Raw genomic sequence first — 27031 nt, forward strand, 5'->3', positions numbered from 1 at the left:
GTGCTCCTTATAATGCTGTGCCCCATATATGCTCTGCACCTTTATGGCCCCATAGATGCTCCTTATAATGCTGTGCCCCATATATGCTCTGCACCTTTATGGCCCCATAGGTGCTCCTTATAATGCTGTGCCCCTTATATGCTCTGCACCTTTATGGCCCCATAGGTGCTCCTTATAATGCTGTGCCCCATATATGCTCTGCACCTTTATGGCCCCATAGGTGCTCCTTATAATGCTGTGCCCCATATATGCTCTGCACCTTTATGGCCCCATAGATGCTCCTTATAATGCTGTGCCCCATTTATGCTCTGCACCTTTATGGCCCCATAGATGCTCCTTATAATGCTGTGCCCCATATATGCTCTGCACCTTTATGGCCCCATAGGTGCTCCTTATAATGCTGTGCCCCATATATGCTCTGCACCTTTATGGCCCCATAGGTGCTCCTTATAATGCTGCTGGTGCTGCCATAAAAAAAAAAAAATCACATACTCACCCCTATGGGGGTGGAGCTGCCTATTCATTTCTGTAATGAGCGGTGCCATGTGACCGCTCAGTACAGGAAGAATCTGCAGCGCCGGAGAAGCCAGGGACTGCAGGGACCGCGCTGGGAGCAGGTAAGTATGATTACACAGCCCCCGCTCCCCCTCCCCTGCTGACACCCGGGTATATGACTCGAGTATAAGCCGAGAGGGGGACTTTCAGCCCAAAAAAATGGGCTGAAAATCTCGGCTTATACTCGAGTATATACGGTAACCCTTTATTTTAAGAGCTAGAACGGCCAAATTTTGCAGATACACACTACTAACATTAGTAGTGTGGATTATGCAAAAAAAATGGTGATATGAGATGGTTTACTGTATGTAAACCATGTCTCATATCATGTCGGGTTTTAGGAAGGAGAAAGCAAAAGCCGGTAATTGAATTACCGGCTTTTTGCTATATCGCGGCTGTATGAAGTAAGAATATATATACATATATGTGTCTCACTGACATATATATATATATATATATATATATATATATATATATATTTATATATATATACCTATTCTATGTGTACATATTTATTCTACCTATTCTACTGTAAGCTGTCAGTGTGATTTTACTGTACACCGCACTGAATTGCCGGCTTTTCTCTCTAACAGCACTGCGTATTTCTCGCAAGTCACACTGCTGGTCCGTGTGTAATCCGTATTTTTGGGGCTTCCATAGACTTTCATTGGCGTTTTATTTGCGCAATACGGTGACAAACGCAGCATGCTGCGATTTTCTACGGCCGTAGAAAGCCGTATAATACTGATCAGTAAAATACGGCAGATAGGAGCAGGGGCATAGAGAATAACTGTGCCGTATTTTTTGCGAGTTTTACAGACGTAGTTTCTGCGCTCTTACGTCCGTAAAACTCGCAAGTGTGACGCCGGCCTAAGGCTAGGTTCACATTGCGTCAAGTACATGGCGTTAAACGGATGCGTTAAACGCATGTACAGAAACGGAGCAAAAATATGTGAAATTCGTCGTCACGGTAACGCTAGCGTTAACGCATGTGATCGCGTTTTTTCATTTTGATGTCCGTTTACGAAGTATCCGTTTGTCTGCGTTTGTCACTGTCAATAAAGTTGTTCTTTTTTTTTTTTTTTTTTCCCTTTTGTCATTGTCGGGTGTGGGCACAGACTCATTCTCCATTTTGAAAGCATTGAGTGAACTTCTGCTAGCAAGATGTTTGTGTCTGAGCTCGTCAGATTTCGCTTGATGCGGTTGCGACTTCGGCAGAGAAAGCGTAGTTCGCAAAGGAGATATTGGATCCACGAAGTGAATTTCTTGCGGAGTACATATGGTGCCTTTCACACCCTGTATGTGCAGCTTCGGGATCATCCCTTCAAATTCCAACGCTATCTACGGATGTCCATTGAGACCTTTGATGTTCTGCTCTCACATGTGAAGGATGAGATACATCATCATCGCAGCACTTTTCGTGAAAGCATCAGTGCGGAGCAACGTTTAGTAGTGACTGTGAGGTAATTATACATTTTTTTTATCATTCTATTGACAAAGACTAGATCTCGGTATCGTGTGGCCTAATGTTCATTTTGCAATTGTTTATTATATTGTAAACTAGCCTTTAGATGATCATTAAAATCCTAATTTTTTTTTTTTTTTTTTTTTTTTGAATGTCAACAGATATCTGGCTACCGGAGAAACTTTTGCGTCACTGCATTACCAGTTTCGACTTGGGAAGTCAACAATTTGTCAACTGGTTCGGGAAACTTGTGATGCCATTTGGAACAACTTGCAACCACTTGTGCTACCAACACCAACATCAGAAATGTGGCTAGCGATTTCCCAACAGTTTGAGGATGTGGCTAATTTCCCCAATTGTATTGGTGCCGTGGACGGAAAGCACATTCGGATTCAGAAACCTGCGCATAGTGGTTCCCTCTACTATAACTATAAGAAATACTTTTCTATAGTATTGATGGCGATTGCGGATGCCAGGTACCGTTTTGTTGCTGTGGATATTGGAGCTTATGGCCGGACTAACGATACCAGAGTATTCAGAGACTCCAACATGGGCCAATGTTTGTACAGCCAAAGTTTAAACATACCGTCATCACGACCTCTTCCGGGGACCGAAGGCCCAAGTTTGCCCTATGTTTTAGTTGGTGATGAGGCCTTCCAACTAGGACAAAATCTCCTCAAGCCCTACTCAAGCCGTAGTTTAGACTCCAGCAGGCGCATTTTTAATTATCGCTTGAGCCGGGCTAGACGTTATGTGGAGTGTGCCTTTGGGATTTTGACATTAAAATGGCGGATTTTACTAACCTGCATGCAACTGCAACCAGACAATGTGGACCGTGTTGTGAAGGCGTGCATCTGTCTGCACAATTTTGTGGCGAGACATGAACCCCAGTTGGTAGACCCCAATGATTGTGAGTCGTACCTCAGTAGCATTGAATCGACTACAGTTCGTTCTGCATCACAAATAATGAGGATTCGTGATCAATTTGCACACTACTTCACACATGAAGGCCAGGTTCCATGGCAAGACAGACACGTGTGAAAATAATTTAAAGTCTTCCTGATGTCGTGTAAAAAGTTACGTAGTGTAAAAAGTTATGTTGTTTAACCTGATGTCGTGTAAAAAGTTACGTAGTGTAAAAAGTTATGTTGTTTAACCTGATGTCGTGTAAAAAGTTAAAGTTAAAGTCATACAAGAATCTGAACTTTGAAACAGTTTACTAAATGTTTTTGTATTTTTCCAACAAACTGTTGGTACACAGGTGTAACATATGATATCCCATAGGGATGAAAAAAAAAGGAAAATAGAAATTAACAACAAACCCCCCCCCCCAAAAAAAAAAAATTGCAACGCGGTAATTGCACCTGGCTGTGGACAGTGAACTGTACTAAAGACTTTGGTACTGCACGGGAGTATTGTCTGCCCAACTATATGATGGACTGCTACACTGTCTTTGAGGTTCCACGCTCGTTTCACCCCGGCCTCTATATTGAGGGTTGTAGGGCGGCATGTCCAGTCTTCTTCTTCCCGATGGAGCGGGTTCCTCGGTGCCCACAAATTCCTCTACAAGCTCGTTAAGTCTTTGTCGAAACATAAGGTTTCTATGTGCCGGGATATTTTGTGCTACAGGCACATACGATAAGAAAAGTAGCTTCCACTCATTAGCAGAGTATACAGACTCGCGGGCTTGCAGCTCGGTAATTTCCCGCCTCAGGTCTTTGAGCTCACTGCGACACATGTCCTCTACCCGTTGGAGTCCATCCACGATAATTGCATCAGCTTCATCTTTTTGAGATGCTCGCTTGCGTCCACGCTGTGATTGCAACCGGGCACTCACACCTGCAGCAACAGTGCTTCTATCCGCAGATCGTGGCTCGCTGATGCCAGACACATCTTCAGGTTGCGTTGGTTCCACTGAAGAAGGCTCAAGTTCCTCTGCTGGTCTAGGAGCAGCGGTACTGCATATCGTGCTGTAACCCAAAAACAAAAATTAATTATTTTCCTTTAAACAATGAAGTCTCGCACACAGACCTTCTTGTACTTACGAGCAGGGGCAGATTATCAGAGGGTCAATATGGGCAGTAGTCCAGGGCCCAGTGGTCTGGGGGGGCCCTGGGCTACCGCACAGATTGCCCCTCTGATAATCATCTGTGAATGCCCCCGCCATTTATGTGCCCCCGCCGTACCCGGTGGGCAGAGAGAGGGGGCCCGCATCGGGCCCCTTCTCATCTGCTCACCGGGCCCCTTCTCATCTGCTCAGCGGGCCCCTTCCGGCTCCGCGGCGGTTTCCTATTGACGTGCGGGCGCGCGCCCGCACGTCAATAGTTAACAACAGCCGCCAGCCAATTGGAGGCTGGCGGCTGATGTCGGCCGCAGGCGCACACGTCGCCGGCGTCTGACGTCATTGTCAGTCGCTGGCGAGTGTGCTCTGTTGGAGGGAGCTCACCGCTGGAGCGCGGACAGGTGAGGGGACTTTGTTTTTTTTTTTATTTTGTTTTGTTTTTTGATCGGTTAACGGTGGGCACACGGGGGGGCAATGCTGGAGACACTGGGGCAGATTGCTGGAGGACACTGGGGCAGATTGCTGGAGGACACTGGGGCAGATTGCTGGAGGACACTGGGGCAGATTGCTGGAGGACACTGGGGCAGATTGCTGGAGGACACTGGGGCAATGCTGGAGGACATTGGGGCAGATTGCTGGAGGACATTGGGGCAGATTGCTGGAGGACACTGGGGCAGATTGCTGGAGGACACTGGGGCAGATTGCTGGAGGACACTGGGGCAATGCTGGAGGACACTGGGGCAGATTGCTGGAGACACTGGGGCAGATTGCTGGAGACACTGGGGCAGATTGCTGGAGGACACTGGGGCAGATTGCTGGAGGACACTGGGGCAGATTGCTGGAGGACACTGGGGCAGATTGCTGGAGGACACTGGGGCAATGCTGGACACACTGGGGGCAGGACTGGAGGCATGGGCAGAATGAAAGACATGGGGCAGGATTGGATCATGGGGCAGGATGGATACGATGGAGACATATGGGGCAGGATGTGGAGATCATATGGGGTAGAATGGATACTCATGAGGGCAGGATGCGAGAACATATGGCTGGAGCCAGGAATGAGACACACGGGGCCAGGATGTGGAATATTATTACCATAGGGGCTAATTAAGGGATATTATTACTGCAGTGATATATTTATTTTATTTTTTGAGTATACTGTTTTAAATGGGGGTCGGTCCTGTTACTGTGCAGAGTGACACTATATCGCCTTTTTTTCTTCATGTGGTGTAATGTAGAAGTTGGGAAAAATTAAGTAATGTGTTCTGCAAGCGGAGCTCGAGCTAACTGTTATTTCCTGCAGAAACGAGTCCTGGCTGGAAGAAATGATGGTGGTCTGTGCTGGATGAAAGATGAAGGACTTCACCTAGAGACGTCACTGGTGAGTCAGTGTTACCTATACACTGACACTATACACTGTATACTATATAGAGGTCCTGTGTATAATACCACCAGTGATCTCTGTATTACCTCTACCCAGACACTGCATACTAAGTACAGATCTCCTGTGAATACTGGCACTTATGGTGATAGTATTGTGTTGTTGTTTTTTACTGATCAGTATTGTAGTATTCAGTCACTATATGGTGGTAATATGTGGTCTGGAAATGGTGTTGTGGTATTTGTCCCTTGTATGTGATATTTGGTCACCAAGTGGTGGTAATATGTGGTTTTGACATGGTGCGGTGGTATTTGTTCCTTGTATGTGATATTATTCGATCACTGTGGTTGTAATTTGTGGTCTGGTCATGGTGCGGTGGTATTTGTTCCTTGTATGTGATATTATTGGTCAAAATATACCTAAATTGTATTGCAGATTTTAACAAATATTTAATAGGTTACAGTAGAGTAGGGCCCGGCCATTTTTCTGGAATAATCTGGTTCGGGTATATCATGACCCCCGTCACATGACCCCCGTCACATGACCCCCGTCACATGACCCCCGTCACATGACCCGGGGGGCCCACAGTGTCTGAACAGCCCGGGGCCCTGGCTACCCTTAATCCACCCCTGCTTACGAGCGCTGAGACACTGTTTTCTGAAGAAAGAGTAGTTGGTCATAATGCACATACGGTGTCACCCGTTTGCCACTTGATCCGCTTGGTGCATTCTGACTGTTCCGGTAGTCACGGACAAAGCGATCGCGGATGGACTTCCAACGGGTATGGACAGCATCGGCTTTAAATTTAAAAAAAATAAATAAATAAAAATAGTAGATAGATTGTTTTAAGATATAGGAAAAATTGTTCATAGTTTGCTACGATAGTTGATATATAAATAGTAGATAGATAGTTGTTAGATAAGAAATAGTGTAGAAATAGTGTATAGATAGATAGATATATAGTGTACAGATAGTTGATAATTGAGAGATAGATAGCAGACAACAAGTGGATAGGTTGATAGGATAGAAATTTTTTTTTTTTAAACATTTTCCGATGTTACGTCACCAATATTTACCAATTTTTTTCTTTGAGGTTGTCGACTTCTCCATGTTTCGGGGATCAAAGTGACAGATTATTTGATCCCACAACTTCCGGTTCTTCACGATGTCATGGTGGGAGCTGTCGCTCTGGTCCCATATGAAGGGGTTGGCTTCCACAAGGTTAATAAGTGTCTCATTGTGGATAGTCAATGGCTCTTCGTCAACGACAATCCTTTTTTTTTTTTGTCGCTGACTTGGACTATGTAAACACAAAACGTTATGTTGATAGTGTCAATTTCACTGGATGGCCATATTCATATATACAGAGATAGATAGATACATAGATATAGCAATATATAGATAGATAGATAGATACATAGATAGATAGATATAGATAGATAGATAGATAGATAGATAGATAGATAGATAGATAGATATTGATAGATAGATATATAGATAGATAGATACATAGATATAGATAGATAGATAGATAGATAGATAGATAGATAGATAGATATAGATAGATAGATACATAGATATTGATAGATAGATATATAGATAGATAGATACATAGATATAGATAGATAGATATAGATAGATAGATACATAGATATTGATAGATACATAGATATAGATAGACAAATAGATGGAGCGATAGATAGTTGATAGATAGTTTATAGATATAGTAGATAGAAAGTGAATAGATAGATTGTTGGTAAATATTGGATAGAATATTTCTAGTTTTATATTTACCACTGGCAGTTGTGGCGACGACAGACGTCGCCGGACCTTTTTTCTTTTTTGTCCTCCTTGTGCCACAACCTATTGTGTATGTAAAATGTAAAAAAAAATATTTTAACATTAAATAATGTTAACATTCATTGGATCAATAAATTTATGCCTGAAAAATTCAACATGTGTGCTATGTACCTTTGTTGTTTTTGCGTGTTTTTTGGGGGGAGGTCTAGCAGCCTCGGGCTCAGAAGACTCCTATTCACAATAAAACAATAAACAGGATTGTTATGCCTAGCTCAATACAATGGAGTTTCACACAACATGGTTTTTTAAAGTGCAAGCCTACCGACTCAGAAGAAAAAATCGCAGACACGCTGCTGCTGCTGCTGCTGACATCTGTATCCGACATCTGTGTGCAACAAAGCAATACATGTTTAGTACACACACATCCGACGGACATTACAGACTCCCATGATGTATACAGAGATATATAATATATAGAAATGTACTTACATTTTATAAGAGCTACGGCAAAACACTCTGTCACGTGCAGGAGATGTGAGTGGGATATTCCTCCTTTAATGGCCGAAATCACATTTCCTGTCACATGACCACATGTGACCACCCTCAAACGCTATTAAAACGTGTGGTCCTATTTGGAAATTTTTCATGATTTGCGTCTGACTGCGTTTGCCATAGCCTTCTATGGCAGAATGAACGCTTCCGTTAGTAGTGCGTTATCTTGGCCGGACCCGAAAACGCTGCAAGCCGCGTTGAAGGTCCGTCAGAAAAAAAACGTTATGTGCCAAACACATACCAATTTAGGGATGCGTCACGATGCGTCAGACAATGCAAGCCTATGGGCGCATTAGTATGTGCGTTACATTGCGTTTTTACTACTTAAAAACGAGTCCGTTAGACGGACACACCTAGCGCAATGTGAACCCAGCCTAAGGCCGGAGTCACTCTATGGCATCTGATGTGAGGCCATCAGCTCCAGCTCTGCTGCGAGCGGAAGCCGAGTGTCTGTGCTCCAATCCTCTCACAGAGAGAATTGCAGCACAGGTGCAGAGGAGATGGAGAAAGTAACTTCTCCATCTCCTCCATGGCCTGTCTCATCGTGTATCGGACTGCACTGGGATGACATCTGAGTGCAGTCCGATGTTTCACTGACCCATACACTTGTATGGGTACGAGTGAGCCGAGTCTCGCTGCCAGTCGCAGCATGCCGGTTTGACATGAGAAAATAATCACAGATCTCTGCTGCCCCATAGTATAACACTGGACCGAGTGCTATACGATGTTTTACCGCATACCACCCAGCCGTATTATACGGTAGTGACTCCGGCCTAAGGCTGAAATTTTATTTTTCTCAATTACAGTTTCTCCATCGGGCGGATTATAAGAGGGTCAATCTGGGCGGTAGCCCAGGGCCCCGTGGTGTGCGGGGCCCTGGGCAACCGCATAGATTGCCGCCGGCCGCCGCCATCAGGGCATTACTGCACGTGCCCCTATCATTTATGTGCCGCCGAACCCGGTGGGCAGAGAGAGGGGGCCCGCATCGGTCCCCCTTTGGTGAGTATGACACTATCGGCTGACTTTGGCAAGAATCGCTGATGTGAAAGTCACCTTTTGCAGCAGATCCAGCAGTTTTTCTGCATCTGCTGCCTAATGAATCACTTATGGCAATACTGCGTTTGGCCTCATTCATTCCCTATGGGATTTGCGGCACTTGCCGTCATCTGGCAAATGCGGTACCATACTTCCCAACTTTTGAAGAAGGGAAAGAGGTATAAAGTTTGCGGTGCGTGTAGTGCGCCACGGCAAATTTTAGGCCACGCCTCTGACCACACCCATTTCACAACTAGTCACACCCATATCCACGTCCCAACCACACCCATTTAGCACTGCTGATCACACTGTTTCATATACAATAATTATAAACAAAAAAAAATATGGCCACACAGTGCTCCATACTGTATAATGGCCACACATGATGCTCCATACTGTATAATGGTCACACATGATGCTCAATACTGTATAACGGCCACACACAGTTCTCCGTACTGTATAATGATCCCACATGATGCTCAATACTGTATAATGGCCACACATGATGCACCATAGTGTATAATGGCCGCACATGATGCTCAATACTGTATAATGGCCACACATGATGCTCAATGCTGTATAATGGCCACACATGATGCTCAGTACTGTATAATGGCCACACATGATGCTCCATACTGTATAATGCCCCCCTCCCATCTTGTATGCATGGCTCATCTCCACCCCATCCTGTATGATTGGCTCACATCCCCCTCCTGCATGCATGGCTCATCTCCCTCCCATCCCATATGCATGGCTCATATTCCCCCCCTCCTGTATGCATGACTCATATTCCCCCCCTCCTCCTGTATGCATGGCTCATATTCCCCCCCTCTTCCTGTATGCATGGCTCCTATTCCCCAGCCCCCCTCCTGTATGCATGGCTCATATTCCCCCCCCCGTATGCATGGCTCATATTCCCCCCTCCTCCTGTATGCATGGCTCATATACCCCCCTCCTCCTGTATGAATGGCTCATATTCCCCCCTTCTGTATGCATGGCTCATATTCCCCCCTCCTCCTGTATGCATGGCTCGTATTCCCCCCTCCCCTGTATGCATGGCTCATATCACCCCCCTCCTCCTGTATGCATGGCTCATAATCCCCCCTCCTGTATGCATGGCTCACATTCCCCCCCTCCTGTATGCATGGCTCATATTCCCCCCTCCTCCTGTATGCATGGCTCATATTCCCCCCCTCGTCCTGTATGCATGGCTCATACCCCCCTCCTGTATGCATGGCACATATTCCCCCCCTCCTCCTGTATGCATGGCTCATATTCCCCCCCTCCTCCTGTATGCATGGCTCATATTCCCCCCCTCCTTTAAGCATGGCTCATATTCCATATTCCCCCCCCCCCTCCTCCTGTATGCATCGCTCATATTCCCCCCCTTGTATGCATGGCTCATATTCCCCACCTCCTCCTGTATGCATGGCTCATATTCCCCCCCTCCTGTATGCATGGCTCATCTCTCAACACCCCCCCACTCCCGCTCCCATCTTGCATGGCTCGGCTTACCATCCTCCTTCATCCCCCGTCCCTCATACTCACCTTTCCCACACCGCGCGGCCGCGCCGAACATCCCTCTACCTTTGTCCCGACTCCTGGCGCAGCACCCTCTTCCTGAGTGAGCAGTCATGTGGTACCTCTCATTAAGGTCATGAATATGCCCATATTCATGACCTTAATGAGCGGTACCATGTGACCGCTCACTCCGGACGAGCTACAGACGCTGAGACCAGGCATTGCTGGAGCAAGGTGAGTATGACGTCTTCAAGGAGGGTGGGTGGGAGGCGGGTGGGCGGCCGGGGGGGGGAGACTGGGGGCGGTCAGTCGGGAGGTGACCCAGGACTTAAATAAATAATAAAAAAAATCTTGCTCAGGTGCCGTCCCCCGCATTGTTCCGCCCTAGGCACGTGCCCTCAAGTGCCTAGTGGCAAATACGGCCCTGGCACCAGCAGAATAGTGAGTGCAGCTCTGGAGTATAATACAGGATGTAACTCAGGACCAGTACAGGATAAGTAATGTAATGTATGTACACAGCGACTGCACCAGCAGAATAGTGAGTGCAGCTCTGGAGTATAATACAGGATGTAACTCAGGACCAGTACAGGATAAGTAATATAATGCATGCACACAGTGACTCCACCTGCAGAGTAGTGAGTGCAGCTCTGCTCAGCTGCTGCTCATTGTGGTAATTGTGGGTGCGGTCGCTGCTGAACCTGCTGTGTGCTCCTGAGCTCCAGAGAACCACTACGTCTCCACCCGGGGAGCTGCTCTCTCTCTTACCCAAGGAGGGAGTGGGTTTCCTGGGATGAGTGAAGGAGCCAAGTCCCAGGCTTCTGCTTCCCGGACCAGGCTGGTGGGGGGGAAAAGGAACAAGCAACCAGCCTGCACATCAGAGGATTCGGGGGTGAGACGCTCCACCAGGAGTTGCAGCAATGTGGCTCCTACTCCACCCAGGTCTGCAGAGACCCAGAGAAGCCGCAAGGCTTCCATGGAGGAGAAGTCTGCTAGCATGCAAGATGGCGGTCCTTCCGGAGGAAAGCCAAGTGCTCACAGAGGTGAGCCCGACCTCACTAAGGAGGGTTGGGCACTGCAGAGTCCCCAGGAGTCTGTCCACCTATGCCTCCCGTGTCATGAGCCACCTCCGTGAGTATGAAGAGGCGAGGAGGCTTCGGGAGGATCTGCACTGCGCAAGCAACAAAGCTGCAGGTTCCTCCAAACCGAGGAAGAATCAGCTCCCGGCGGAGGTAAAGAGACTGAAAGTTGAGATTAATGAGCTTGAAGTCAGAAAAGCTTTCATCAGAGAAAAAAGTGGACCATTTAAAGAAAAGCTTATAAATGAAGACCGATTCAGAGAAATGGCAGATAAAAGAGAGCAAAGGCAGATGGGGCTGCAGCCTGAGAGCCAGGTGGATGATGAGGAGGAGGATGATGATGACCAGCAGAAAGCCCCACCTGGCAGCCTGTATAGTCACTCACAGGCCACATGCAGCGAGCTCCCTGCAGGACAGGCGACATTAACATCTAGGCGCAGTTCTGCTGGCTCTGGGGAGGACAGTGACAACATCGGCCGGGGAGGGGCGCTAATGGCAGAGATCAAGCTGCTGGAGTCCCCAGTGTGCCTTCAGAACTTCCATTTTGGTGATGATTTACCAGAGGAGGCACCTTGGGGCCAGAAGAAAAAGGTAAAGAAGATCAAATCTAAGGAAGCGGTAAGCTATGTGTATGCCCCCCTCCCTGTACCCCCTGGGTTAGCTGCAGGGTCAGCTCGCTGTATAAGCCCCGTTGCCCAGCCCAGGTTCTGCAGTGGATCCGGTGCAAAGGCGCTGGGAGATTACAAAGCAACATAATGAGGCGCAGAGCTCCCTCTCTGCTTGAAGTAGCGGGGACGTACCAGCAGGTGCATCAGCCGAGAGGCTGGACAGTGAGGGCGGCCCGGCAGCAGCCGAACGGTCAGGCCACGATATTGTGGTGTGCTCTGTTGTGAATTCTGTGGCAGAGTTCACTCCTGTGGTCACAAGTGGTACTTCGGCTGATTCTCTCTGGGATCTTCCGTTTGTGGAGGAAAGTGGTACTGCAGCTTCTGAGTTTCCTCCCTCAGGTGATCTGGTGAGCTCGTTAGCTTCTTCTCTACTTAACTCCACCTGATGCTTTGATCTATGCTTCCTGTCAATGTTTCAGTGTGGGACTTGTTTTTTCCCTGGATCATTCCTGTGGCCTGCTGCTCTGCAAAGCTAAGTTTTGCTTATGTTATTTTGTTGCTATTTTTCTGTCCAGCTTGCTTTATTGGTTTTTCTCGCCTGCTGGAAGCTCTGAGACGCAGAGGGACCACCTCCGTACCGTTAGTCGGTGCGGAGGGTCTTTTTGTCCCCTCTGCGTGGTTTTTTATAGGTTTTTGTGCTGACCGCAAAGTTATCTTCCCTATCCTCGTTCTGTTCAGCTAGTCGGGCCTCACTTTGCTAAATCTGTTTCATCTCTATGTTTGTGTTTTCATCTTACTCACAGTCATTATATGTGGGGGGCTGCCTTTTCCTTTGGGGAATTTCTCTGAGGCAAGGTAGGCTTATTTTTCTATCTTCAGGATTAGCTACTTTCTCAGGCTGTGACGAGGCGCCTAGGTTCTGGTCAGGAGCGCTCCACGGCTACCTTTAGTGTGGTTTGATAGGCTTAGGGATTGCGGTCTGCAGAGTTCCCACGTCTCAGAGCTCGTTCTATTATTTTGGGTTATTGTCAGTTCACTGTATGTGCTCTGACCTCCATGTCCATTGTGATTCTGAATTGCCTTTCATAACAGTGCTCCTCAGTGGGAGGGGGGAGCGGCCCGGTGTTGGGGGCAGCTTCGGTAGCCTCGGTGCCCCTGAATGCTGTTGCCGCTGATCACTTAGTTGAGGATCGGCGGCAGTGTGAGGGGGTTACTGGGGCTGGGAGTTCCGGTCCTCCCAAAGTCCTATTTTGTGTTGGCGCCGCTGGTCAACAAGATCCTGATACTAAGAATCAGCGGTGCCTCACAGCAGCTAAAGATCAACGGCGCCTGGTAGCAACCATGAAGCAGTGGAAAATGTCAACTGATGATGCGGAGGGCACACATAAAACCAGGGATGAGGTCACCTCCAGTTCTTTGGAGGAGACTCAGCCTCTTGTGCCTGATGATGCGGAGGTCAAAGTGTCACCCCCTGTTGTCACTGGTCCAGCAGGAGTGAATGTGGTGGTGGGTATGGATGAGGAAAACTCTGTCTAGTGGTGTGGTTGCTGGTTTGGTGGAGGGTGAGGGGGTTATGGAGGTGGGTAATTGTGATACTGTTGGTGTGGATGTGATCACTGGTCCGGTTGCCCCCCGGTGGTGGCAGCACCTGTCAGAAGCTTTGCCGCTGTGACCTCCGGGGGAAATAGGGTGTCCGCCTCGTCTCTGGGCTCTGGGTACGGCATGTTGCAACGGCGTCTCCTGGAGGCTCTAAAGAAGGGGGAGAGATCACTAATGGTAGAGGGTCGAGAGGTTGATCTATCCTTCTGGATAAAAAGGCATGGCCTCGGGGCCTTCCGAGAGCAAAGAGGGGGGATACAGTGTGGTCCCTCCCAACAGCCGGACTGGGTAGTGTGCATAGGAATGTGGTCCGTCTTCGGTGGAGGGGCAGTGATGCATGTCCTCCAAGGTCGAAGGTTGTGGAGCTCCTGCTGAGGATGTGCTTCAAGGCAATTGACATCTACGCCTTGATACATCCCTATTCCACGCCTGAGTTTGATGTCAGCTTTGTTCGGCCGGAGGGGCTTGAACTCTTCTGGTTGAACTATGAGTTGGCAAAAAATGAGCCCGGCTGGCGAGACTTTGCCATTCAGGCGGTGTCTCGCCAAAATCAAGTCAAGAAAGTGACCGTGATGACATGTAACGAGTCGTTTTCTTGTTATGACATCATGACGTGGCTTGGCCGGTATGGAGAGGTAGTGGAGATGCCAAAGAAAAACCGTGATGAGTTTGGTATCTGGTCAGGGGCGTTTATGGTAATATTAAGCGTTCAGGTGGTACGGCTGCCCCCATACCATCATCTGCCTTCCTGGGTAGGGATCGTATCCTGGTCTTCTACCAGGGGAAACCAGAGCTCTGTCACAGGTGTGGCGACCCCACGCACTTTACTGCAAACTGCACTGTGCAGAAATGTGCTTTGTGTGGGGATATTGGCCATCTTGCTGCATCTTGTGTGGAGATTAGGTGCCACCTGTGTGGTGAATTAGGTCACCCATTCAGCCATTGTCCTCGCTCCTTCGCTAATGCAGTCGTTACCCCGGTGGGAGAAAACCGCGAGGCAGATTCTGCTGGGGAAGGGACTAGCAAGGGTGAGGGAGCTGAGGGGCCGAGGAGGAAAAGCAATAAAATGACGCCTGCCCGGCTGAGGCATCTAGACAAGCGCAGGCAGGATAGGGTGCTTGGCGAGCCTCAGGCTACTGGGGCGGCCCCTGTCCTGGATGCCAGTCTTGGTGCTGAGGCCCCAAGGGATGATGAGTTGGATGAGGAGGTCAGGAGGATCCACAGGGAGGAAACTGCCACTGCCTCTGAATCCTCCCATTATGAAAGTATGGATGATGATAATAGGCAGTGGCTACAGGAAAAGCATAAGCTTGGCACCAAAAAGAAGAGAAAGAAGGGAGATAAAACATCCCCCGCTCTGACCAAGGTACCTAAGGAAGGAAAAACCAACTCCCCTCTGGTTGGTCTTTCTAACCGGTTCCAAGCCCTTGAAAACATCTCTTCCTCTGAGGAGGAAGCTGAGGGTGAGGTTCCAGCTTCGGCGGGGCTTACAGGGGGCGCCGAGTCTCCTTCTTCTGGAAATGTAAGCTCCTTGGAGGGAGGGACTGGCCCAGAGTATGGAGACGAGGACGATAAAAATAAAAACCATGTGGAAATGGACACCTCTATGTCATTAAAGATGGGGAAGGATGCTTCCTCTGAGGCAGAGGATAAGGGGTGTGGGAAGAAGAAAGCCATCTAACTCAATCACCAATGATGGCGGTACCCACTCCTTGACGCTGGCGTCCATTAATGTCGCCGGCATAAAGTCAAATACAGCTAGATTTGCGGCCTTTGATTTTCTCAGCCGGGTTGAAGCTGACATTTTCTTTTTGCAAGAGACCAGGCTGCCAAACATGGCAGACGTGTTTAAAGCTAAAAGGGAGTGGAGACTCGGGCCCTCCTATTGGTCTCTTGCAGCCGAGCCGTATAACGGAGTGGCGGTCCTTTTTACCGCACCGTGGAATGTAGACGGGTTATTAAGTTAGAAATGGAGAGGTGCCTGATCTTAGATGTCCTCATGAAGGGACAAGAGCTCCGGATCATTAACATCTATGGTCCCCAATCTAAGTGGGACCGGAAGTGTCTCTTTGAGGATCAAGCCCTACCTTTTTACAAGTCGGCAGGTTGTCTTTGGATGGGACTTCAATGCTGTCACGAGGCCCCGAGATAGAGGAGGTTCCAGAAACAAGTTGACTTATGATAGCGTCGCCCTTAATAGTATAGCTAGTGAGGCTCGCCTGGTGGATGTCCACATTCGGCACACCCCAGGCCACGAGGGGTTCACCTATCATAGAGGTAACTGTAGGTCCAGAATAGATAGGTTTTATTTAAAGGAGGAAGCTGTCTCTTCAGCAGTATCTGTTGTTGAGTTGGAGTTCTCCGACCACTGTTTAATTTTGTTTTCTCTGAATGTTACAGAGACCCTCCGGATAGGAAGAGGCTTTTGGAGGCTCAATTTGTCTCTCTTGGAAGAAGCGGAGATAAGACAGTCCTTTGAGGATTTTCTCCAGAGCTAGGTACCCTTACTGGATCTTTGTAGTAGTAGTAAGTCAGAGTGGTGGGAGATGTTCAAGGAAAGGGTGGCGAGATTCTTCCGCCAGCTCTCGAGCCTCAGGAGTCTGAGCAGGTACCGCCTGTATCAGGGTCTGAGGAGGAAACTCGAGCATCTTGTCTCAACTGGAGGTAGCCGCAAGGAGATCTCCAGAGTGAAATCTTAGCTTATGAGGTGTCAGTACGATAGACACGCATCTTTGGTTTTTGAGAGGGATTATGGGAAGTACCGCTCGCCCGACCCTTACAGAAACTGCAAGATGTCAGTAAATAGTAAAGTGGTTCCAGGACTGGTCGACACTACGGGGTCCCTGAGGCGATCCAGATCAGGGATCCTGGAGGTTGTCAGATCCTTCTACTCGCACCTCTTGGGGAAGAGGGATCTTGATTGGGATGAGATGTCGGCTTTCCTGGCTGAAGCCGTCCCCGAACCAGGGGTAGACCCCTCTCTTGACGTTTTGACAGAAATGATCAGGGAAGAGGAAGTTAAGTTGGCGATTGAAGGACTAGCCCCCCCCAAAAAAATCGCCTGGTCTAGATAACATTTGAATTCTATAAGACCTTTAAGGATGTTTTGGTTCCCCTCTTGACTGAGGTATTCAATGAGTGTCTTTCCTTGAGCACTCTGCCAAAGTCAATGAAGTGGTCTGCCCTCATCATCCTCTCAAAGGGTAAGGACCCATCTTGCATTGAGAATTGGCATCCCATAGCGTGTCTCAATTCAGACAGGAAGGTTTTGGCAAAGGTGCTGTTTAATCGGCTGGTGAAATTTGCACCCCGGCTCCTTTCTGAGGCCCAGCATTGCTCTGTTCCAGGCTGCAGCATATTTAGTGCTGTGCTCTGTCTGAGAGGCAGTGGAGCAGGGTAGGGCTGGTCACTGGAAGGGGTACATGCTGTCACTGGACCAGGCAAAAACGTTTGATCGGGTTAATCACGAGTACCTCTGGTCCGTCCTTCTGAGATATGGCCTACCGGGGTGGTTTGTTGATTGGCTTAAGACCTTGTACAGTGGGGCAGAGAGTTTTCCCGCTTGTGAACGGTTGGATTGGCAGCTCTTTTGAGGTTGGGTCTGGTGTTCGCCAGGGTTATCCCTTGAGCCCGCTGCTGTACGTGTTTGCAATTGACCCACTTCTTAAGTGGGTGGAGCGTGGACCGTTGGCCAGGATTGGGATGGACTGGGCAGCATCGGAAGCCACTCTGAGGGTGGTGGCATATGCCGATGATGTCACTGTGTTTGTTTCCTCTCACGAGGAGGCAGGATGGCTGATGTCGGAGGTAGATCGCTACTTGGAGGCATCCGGGTCCAAGATCAACTGGGATAAGTGTGAGTCTCTGGCTGGGAGGAGGAGATCCTGGTTTTGATCTCCCGGACACCCTTCCAGGACCCAAAGTCTCTGCAAAAGTCTTTGGCATCGAATTTGGCCAGGGGGGATTACCCCAAACAAAATTGGGTCAGCAGGCTAGAGATCGCCACTCAGAAGGTGAACCAATGGAAGGGTTGGTCTTTCACCCTAAGGGAAAAGGTAAACCTGATCAAAACTTAGCTGCTCTCTTTACTGATTTATCTGGGCAGTGTGTGCATCTTGCTGGAATCTCTATGGACTCGGGTCTACAGTTTGTTCTTCCAACTGTTATGGGGGAATAGAATGAACCTGATCAAGAGGGAGGTTATTTACCGTACGAGGAGACTAGGAGGGTTGGGTATGGTCAACCCTGTGCTAATCCTTGTGGATACCTTCATTAAGATCAATATTGCAAACCTCTGGAAAGAGAGGGCTCCTACGTGGGTATTCTCCTGTAGGGGATGGTTTCAGCCTTTCTTCCAGGAATGGGAGACAGGAGGGCAAGTGAAGGATCTTCGCACACCACATGGACATCTTCCGGATTACGCTACCTTGGTTCTGAGCGTAATTCGTCGGTGGGGTCTGGGAATGTGGGAGATCAGGACTCTGCCAAAGAAACTCCTTGACAATAGGGTTCTGTTGACCCATTTCCAGATGCCTCTGGTGCTCAGAGACTGCCCAAATCAGGATCTTGAGGTGGGTTTGCATCTTTTGAATTCTATCAGGATCCCCTCGAAGTTTTGGGACTTGGCTTGGCGCTGCTTCCATGGGAAACTGTGTGTGAGGGACAATCTGAAGTGTAGGAGCTCTGAGGACAGGAATTGTCGTCAGGAGCATTGTGGTACCTTGCTGGAAAGCATGGACCACTTCCTGTTTCATTGTCCCTTCAACACAGAGGTGTACAACAGGGTGGGCGCCTCCATTGGCTGGTCTTGGCTGGCCGGTCTCTCCTATGTGGAATGGGCCTATGGTGCATTCGGAGACCTTGGTGGTCGGGACCGCTGTACCTTATTTCTAGTTAGCGCAGTGGTTAGGTATCACACGTGGAAATCACGGTGCTTAGTATCGACGCAGCGAAGAATCCTCCCAGTGGACGATGTGTTTAGGACCATACTCGGTGACCTGGTGAAGGTGCGCTCTCTGGAGTATGAGAGACTCGCTCTCCTCTGGAGGGGCTTTTCTTTTAGTGTGCCCTAGTTTGGTCGTCTCCTTTCCTGGTGGTGGGCTGCTGCTGTCACTGTAGATTTTTGTTTTGTTTGATTATTATACAGTGATGTAGGGCTGCAGGCACCGAACTTGGGCTTTGTGATTTGTGATTATTGTGGTGTGTGCTGCTGTATATATTGTATACTAGATGGTGGCCCGATTCTAACGCATCGGGTATTCTAGAATATGCATGTCCACGTAGTATATTGACCAGCCACGTAGTATATTGACCAGCCACGTAGTATATTTCCCAGCCACGTAGTATATTTCCCAGCCACGTAGTATATTGCCCAGCCACGTAGTATATTGCCCAGTCACATAGTATATTGCCCAGCCACATAGTATATTGCCCAGCCACATAGTATATTGCCCAGCCACGTAGTATATTGCCCAGTCACGTACTATATTGCCCAGCCACATAGTATATTGCTCAGTCACGCAGTATATTGCCCAGCCACGTAGTATATTGCCCAGCCACGTAGTATATTGCCCAGTCACGTAGTATATTGCCCAGTCACGTATTATATTGCACAGCCCGCGTAGTATATTGCACAGCCCGCGTAGTATATTGCACAGCCCGCGTAGTATATTGCACAGCTCGCGTAGTATATTGCCCAGCCCGTGTAGTATATTGCCCAGCGTGCGTAGTATATTGCACAGCGTGCGTAGTATAGTGCACAGCCCGCGTAGTACATTGACCAGCCTGCGTAGTATATTGCCCAGCCCGCGTAGTATATTGCACAGCCCACGTAGTATATAGCAATGTGGGCATCATATCCCTGTTAAAAAAAAAAGAATTAAAATAAAAAATAGTTATATACTCACCTTCCGTTGGTCCCTGGATCCAGGAAGCGTTTACCGACGCTCCTCGCGCACTCCGGTCTCAAGAGTGCATTGCGGTCTCGCGAGATGATGACGTTGCGGTCTCGCAAGATCGCAATGCATGGACCGGTCACCGGAGCGTCGCGAGGAGCGGGAAAGGCGCCGGCAGGTGAGTATATGATGATTTATTTTTTTTATTATTTTTAATATTAGATCTTTTTACTATTGATGCTACCTCTATAGTAAAAAAGTTGGTCACACAGGGTAAATAGCAGCGTTAATGGAGTGCGTTACACCACGGCATAACGCGATCATTAGCACTGCCATTAACCCTGTGTGAGCACTGACTGGAAGGGAGTACGGAGCGGGCACTGACTGCGGGGAGGAAGGAGCGGCCATGTTGCCGCCGGACTGCGCCCGTCGCTGATTGGTCGTGGCAATGGTCGTGGGCGTTTTTCCACGACCAATCAGCGACTTGAATTCCATGACAGACAGAGGCCGCGACCAATGAATATCCGTGACAGAAAGAAAGACAGACAGAAGGACAGAAAGACGGAAGTGACCCTTAGACAATTATATAGTAGATATTGTATATAGGGATATAGATTTGGGTGTAGGTGTTAGGTTGGGTGGTGGGAAAAGGGGGGAGGTGGGTTTATCTTGTGGGACTATGAGACACTGGGGTGTTTGGGGGAAAAACTGGCACTGCCTGATCTGGCCTATGGACGTTGGACATGGAATTAGGCATGAGACGAAGGACCAGCTCTCAGGTCAGTGCGGGGTTTGGGAATAGTGGGCTTGAGTGTGGGGTGGTGGTTAGCTTAGTATTGTATATATTTGCATAGTTTGTGGTTATCTTATTTATATAAAAATAATAATAATAATAAAATATTTATGTGTATATAGTCTTTGTTTGCTATTGTTTATTTGTTTTTGTTTGTTATTGTTTATATTGTTTGTTATTATTTAGTTTGGTGACCGGACCAGAAGGTGTAAGTACTTAATGTTACTTATTATTAGTTATTATTCTGCATATATAAAATGTGTGAGAGGAGATAATGAGCGGCTGGACCAGTGTTCATTATACTGATTATTTTCTGGCTGATATTTCTGTTTTGTTTCTGTTATTATTATTGTTATGTTTTTCATTTTTATAATAAAAGATCTTCTGGATGTAACTCAGGATCAGTACAGGATCAGTAATGTAATGTATGTACACAGTGACTCCACCAGCAGAATAGTGAGTGCAGCTCTGGGGTATAATACAGGATATAACTCAGGATCAGTACAGGATAAGTAATGTAATGTATGTACACAGTGACTGCACCAGCAGAATAGTGAGTGCAGCTCTGATGTATAATACAGGATGTAACTCAGGATCTGTACAGGATAAGTAATGTAATGTATGTACACAGTGACTGCACCAGCAGAATAGTGAGTGCAGCTCTGGAGTATAATACAGGATGTAACTCAGGATCAGTACAGGATAAGTAATGTAATGTATGTACACAGTGACTGCACCAGCAGAATAGTGAGTGCAGCTCTGGGGTATAATACAGGATGTAACTCAGGATCAGTATAGGATAAGTAATGTAATGTATGTACACAGTGACTCCACCAGCAGAATAGTGAGTTCAGCTCTGGAGTATAATACAGGAGGTAACTCAGGATCAGTACAGGATCTCCACAGTGACTCCACCAGCAGAATAGTGAGTGCAGCTCTGGGGTATAATACAGGATGTAACTCAGGATCAGTATAGGATAAGTAATGTAATGTATGTACACAGTGACTCCACCAGCAGAATAGTGAGTGCAGCTCTGGGGTATAATACAGGATGTTACTGAGGATCAGTACACGATAAGTAATGTAATGTATGTACACAGTGACTGCACTAGCAGAATAGTGAGTGCAGCTCTGGAGTATAATACAGGATGTAACTCAGGATCTGTACAGGATAAGTAATGTAATGTATGTACACAGTGACTGCACCAGCAGAATAGTGAGTGCAGCTCTGGGGTATAATACAGGATGTTACTGAGGATCAGTACACGATAAGTAATGTAATGTATGTACACAGTGACTGCACTAGCAGAATAGTGAGTGCAGCTCTGGAGTATAATACAGGATGTAACTCAGGATCTGTACAGGATAAGTAATGTAATGTATGTACACAGTGACTCCACCAGCAGAATAGTGAGTGCAGCTCTGGGGTATAATACAGGATATAACTCAGGATCAGTACAGGATAAGTAATGTAATGTATGTACACAGTGACTGCACCAGCAGAATAGTGAGTGCAGCTCTGATGTATAATACAGGATGTAACTCAGGATCTGTACAGGATAAGTAATGTAATGTATGTACACAGTGACTGCACCAGCAGAATAGTGAGTGCAGCTCTGGAGTATAATACAGGATGTAACTCAGGATCAGTACAGGATAAGTAATGTAATGTATGTACACAGTGACTGCACCAGCAGAATAGTGAGTGCAGCTCTGGGGTATAATACAGGATGTAACTCAGGATCAGTATAGGATAAGTAATGTAATGTATGTACACAGTGACTCCACCAGCAGAATAGTGAGTTCAGCTCTGGAGTATAATACAGGAGGTAACTCAGGATCAGTACAGGATCTCCACAGTGACTCCACCAGCAGAATAGTGAGTGCAGCTCTGGGGTATAATACAGGATGTAACTCAGGATCAGTATAGGATAAGTAATGTAATGTATGTACACAGTGACTCCACCAGCAGAATAGTGAGTGCAGCTCTGGGGTATAATACAGGATGTTACTGAGGATCAGTACACGATAAGTAATGTAATGTATGTACACAGTGACTGCACTAGCAGAATAGTGAGTGCAGCTCTGGAGTATAATACAGGATGTAACTCAGGATCAGTACAGGATAAGTAATGTAATGTATGTACAGTCATGGCCAAAAATTTTGAGAATGAGACAAATATTAATTTTTCCAAAGTCTACTGCTTCATTTTTTCTAATGGCAATTTGCATATACTCCTGAATGTCAGAGTGATCAGCTTAACAGCAATTACTGTACTTGCAAAGTCAATATTTGCCCAGAAAATGAACTTTAACCCCCAAAACACATTTCAGCATCATTGCAGTCCTGCCTTAAAAGGAGCAGCTAACATCGTTTTAGTGCTTGATCCATTAACACAGGTGTGGGTGTTGATGAGGACAGGGCTGGTGATCAATCAGTCATGATTAAGTAAGAATGACATCACTGGACACTTTAAAAGGAGGCTGGTGCTTGGTATCATTGTTTCTCTTCAGTTAACCATGGTTATCTCTATAGAAACACGTGCAGCCATCATTGCACTGCACAAAAATGGCCTAACAGGGAAGAGTATCGCAGCTACAAAGATTGCACCTCAGTCAACAATCTATCGCATCATCAAGAACTTCAAGGAGAGACCTTCCATTGTTGTCAAAAAGGCTCCAGGGCGTCCAAGAAAGACCAGCAAGCGCCAGGACCGTATCTTAAAACTGTTTCAGCTGCGGGATCGGACTACCAGCAGTGCCGAGCTTGCTCAGGAATGGCAGCAGGCTGGTGTGAGTGCTTCTGCACGCACTGTGAGGCGGAGACTCTTTGAGCAAGGCCTAGTTTCAAGGAGGGCAGCAAAGAAGCCACTTCTCTCCAGAAAAAACATCAGGGACCGACTGATATTCTGCAAAAGGTACAGGGAGTGAACTGCTGAGGACTGGGGCAAAGTTATTTTCTCTGATGAATCCCCTTTTCGATTGTTTGGGACATCTGGAAAACAGCTTATTCAGAGAAGAAGAGGTGAGCACTACCACCAGTCTTGTCTCATGCCAACTGTAAAGCATCCTGAAACCATTCATGTGTGGGGTTGCTTCTCAGCCAAGGGAATCGGCTCACTCACAGTCTTGCCTAAAAACACAGCCATGAATAAAGAATGGTACCAGAATGTCCTCCAAGAGCAACTTCTCCCAACCGTCCAAGAGCAGTTTGGCGCACAACAATGCCTTTTCCAGCATGATGGAGCACCTTGCCATAAAGCAAAGGTGAGAACTAAATAGCTCATGGAACAAAACATAGAGATTTTGGGTCCATGGCCTGGAAACTCCCCAGATCTTAATCCCATTGAGAACTTGTGGTCAATCATCAAGAGACGGGTGGACAAACAAAAACCAACAAATTCTGGCAAAATGCAAGCATTGATTATGCAAGAATGGACTGCTATCTGTCAAGATTTGGTCCAGAAGTTGATTGAGAGCATGCCAGGGAGAATTGCAGAGGTCTTGAAGAAGAAGGGTCAACACTGCAAATATTGACTTGCTGCATTAACTCATTCTAACTGTCAATATAACCTATTGGTACTCATAATATGATTGCAATAATATTTCTGTATGTGATATAAACATCAGACAAACACTAATAAAAACCAGAGGGCAGCAGATCATGTGAAAATATAATTTTGGTGTCATTCTCAAAAATTTTGGCCATGACTGTACACAGTGACTGCACCAGCAGAATAGTGAGTGCAGCTCTGATGTATAATACAGGATGTAACTCAGGATCTGTACAGGATAAGTAATGTAATGTATGTACACAGTGACTGCACCAGCAGAATAGTGAGTGCAGCTCTGGAGTATAATACAGGATGTAACTCAGGATCAGTACAGGATAAGTAATGTAATGTATGTACACAGTGACTGCACCAGCAGAATAGTGAGTGCAGCTCTAGGGTATAATACAGGATGTAACTCAGGATCAGTATAGGATAAGTAATGTAATGTATGTACACAGTGACTCCACCAGCAGAATAGTGAGTTCAGCTCTGGAGTATAATACAGGAGGTAACTCAGGATCAGTACAGGATCTCCACAGTGACTCCACCAGCAGAATAGTGAGTGCAGCTCTGGAGTATAATACAGGATGTAACTCAGGATCAGTACAGGATAAGTAATGTAATGTATGTACACAGTGACTCCACCAGCAGAATATTGAGTGCAGCTCTGGAGTATAATACAGGATGTAACTCAGGATCAGTACAGGATAAGTAATGTAATGTATGTACATAGTGACTGCACCAGCAGAATAGTGAGTTCAGCTCTGGAGTATAATACAGGAGGTAACTCAGGATCAGTAATGTAATATATGTACACAGTGACTGCACCAGCAGAATAGTGAGTGTAGCTCTGGGGTATAATACAGGATATAACTGAGGATCAGTTCTGGATAAGTAATGTAATGTATGTACACAGTGACTCCACCAGCAGAATAGTGAGTGCAGCTCTGGAGTATAATACAGGATATAACTCAGGATCAGTACAGGATAAGTAATGTATGTACACAGTGACTCCACCAGCAGAATAGTGAGTGCAGCTCTGGAGTATAATACAGGATGTAACTCAGGATCTGTACAAGATAAGTAATGTACTGTATGTACACAGTGACTGCACCAGCAGAATAGTGAGTGCAGCTCTGGGGTATAATACAGGATGTAACTCAGGATCAGTACAGGATAAGTAATGTATGTACACAGTGACTCCACCAGCAGAATAGGAAGTGCAGCTCTGGAGTATAATACAGGATAAGTAATAGTAATATATGCACACAGTGACAACTTTTTACATAATTGTAATACGGCATCAATATTCGGGATGCAGAATCATTATGACATGGCCCGCTATACACACACTGGGGTGCACTGCTTGCATATACCCATGGATTGTTTTGTATGGGTCACGCAGGGCTGACATGAACTTCTAGTGAGGACACATTAGACTGATTGGGATTTAGTGTTTAGCAGTGGTGGAGGCGGACGGTGGGGAGGATGCTGGGATCTTTCTCTAATGGGTCCTAGATCATCCCTGGCCCCGAGTCAGGTACTGTACGTTCTGTGCAGTCTGTGGAAAAGCTAAAACCCAAATGTGCAGCCACCATGAAAGAGCTGTGTACCCCACCAAACCTGGCCTCACATGGCGCAGTGACCCACATATATTCCTAAATTTAAACCTCCCACTGCCAGATTGTCACATACAGCTACTGCCTCTGAGCCGGGGCACTGACCTATTTACAGACCGATCACTGCTTAAACTTTGCTGACCTCTGCTGGCCACACAGTAGAATGCATCCAGGCCTGTTGTGTACAACCCATGTAGTATCAAGCCTTGCAAAGATGTCCTATCAACCACTGATCTGCAGGGGTCGGATTACCCCCTCTAATCACTACTATTGAGAGCTTACTGATGCACTGCAGCCACTTTATTTTCTCTAGTTTTGGTACACTGTGCATGTACTGAAGCGCCGTTCGATTCATTTATTGGGTTGTGCTGTAATTCTCTACAATAAACTGGAAAACCGGAAAAATATAATCCATGTGTGGTGAAATGATGAAAAAGTGTGATTCCACCATTGTTTTTGGGGGTTTTTGTTTCTACCAAGTTCAATGTACGGTAAGGGCACGTTCAGACAACCGTATTTTGGGTCCGTGAAAAGCACTTGGACCAATGTTATTCCATTTGGCAGAGCACACGAGTAATTTTTTTTTCACTGTCCGAATCTGCACTAGTTTCTTGTGGAAATCGGATGAGACTCGCCCATTCGAATCTATGGGTGCAAAAAAAAAAATCGGATGCCATATGGAGCCACAGTCAAATAAATTGCAGTTCTGTAACATAGCAAACTGTAAATGGTCCTGTAAATTATAAGTGCTGGTGGAAAAAAATAACATTTGTACATGAATGATAAGTGAGACCTATACATTTTTTATTTTTCTGTTGATGGAACTTTGTGAAGGTTTCTATTTTGCGTGGCAAGCTGATTTTTATTGTTACCATTTTGGGATAAAAAAAAACATCTTGATAGTGTTTTATTGCACTTTTTTTTTAGGAAGGTGTGGTGACCGAACAACTGCAATTTTGTAACTTCGTATTTTTTTTCCTCTTTATGGCATTTATTGTACTGATTAATTAGATATTTTGTTAGACAGAAAAGGTGATAGCCAATATGCTTATTTATTTTTTCATTAATAAAGAGGAAAAATGAGCAAGTGATTAGAATTGTTATACATTTTTTTTATATTTAAATATTGCTGTCAGTGATTCACTGTGGCCTTTAAATTGTTAAGCAGCAGTGAACAGAGCTAGCTTTGGTCGCTGCTGTTAAAGATAGATGCTGGCTGTGTAACACGGCCAGCATATGCCAGGCATGGTACAGGCTCAGCTGTCACACATCAAGAAGGGGTTAATTAATTAAATAACATTTTAAAGAGAACCTGTCAGCACAATGTAGCAATGTAAAGACATGGCCATAATGGCGCTGTTATACTAATTAAATTGATATGGTGAAAAAAAATCCACATTTTGGTTCTTGTTTAATCAGCATTTGAAGTTTTCTTCTGAGTTCTTGGTGCAGATTGACATCTTGGCTCAGTGAAGACATCACGGCCCCCATGTACTTGGCTGTCCTGCGGGCCATTA

At 46.5% G+C, this 27031-nt stretch overlaps 1 protein-coding gene across 1 annotated transcript; it reads left to right on the top strand.

Moving 5' to 3' along the window:
* Window positions 1-1668: 1668 nt before the first annotated feature.
* Window positions 1669-4204, top strand: LOC138664395 (uncharacterized). The gene is made up of 2 exons (XM_069751052.1): window positions 1669-2018; window positions 2182-4204. Exons 1-2 carry the CDS (start codon window positions 1720-1722, stop codon window positions 3059-3061), a joined length of 1179 nt encoding a protein of 392 aa, XP_069607153.1. The 5' UTR covers window positions 1669-1719; the 3' UTR covers window positions 3062-4204.
* The last annotated feature ends 22827 nt before the right edge of the window (window positions 4205-27031 follow it).

The sequence above is a fragment of the Ranitomeya imitator genome, chromosome 2, assembly GCF_032444005.1.
Source record: "Ranitomeya imitator isolate aRanImi1 chromosome 2, aRanImi1.pri, whole genome shotgun sequence".
Classification (NCBI taxonomy): domain Eukaryota; kingdom Metazoa; phylum Chordata; class Amphibia; order Anura; family Dendrobatidae; genus Ranitomeya; species Ranitomeya imitator.

Bases quoted from the DNA above. Each gene is read 5' to 3' on its own strand.
- LOC138664395 (XM_069751052.1), top strand. From the start codon at position 1,720: ATGTTTGTGTCTGAGCTCGTCAGATTTCGCTTGATGCGGTTGCGACTT. The intron at 2,019-2,181 runs GTAATTATACAT...GAATGTCAACAG, and splicing joins CGTTTAGTAGTGACTGTGAG to ATATCTGGCTACCGGAGAAA.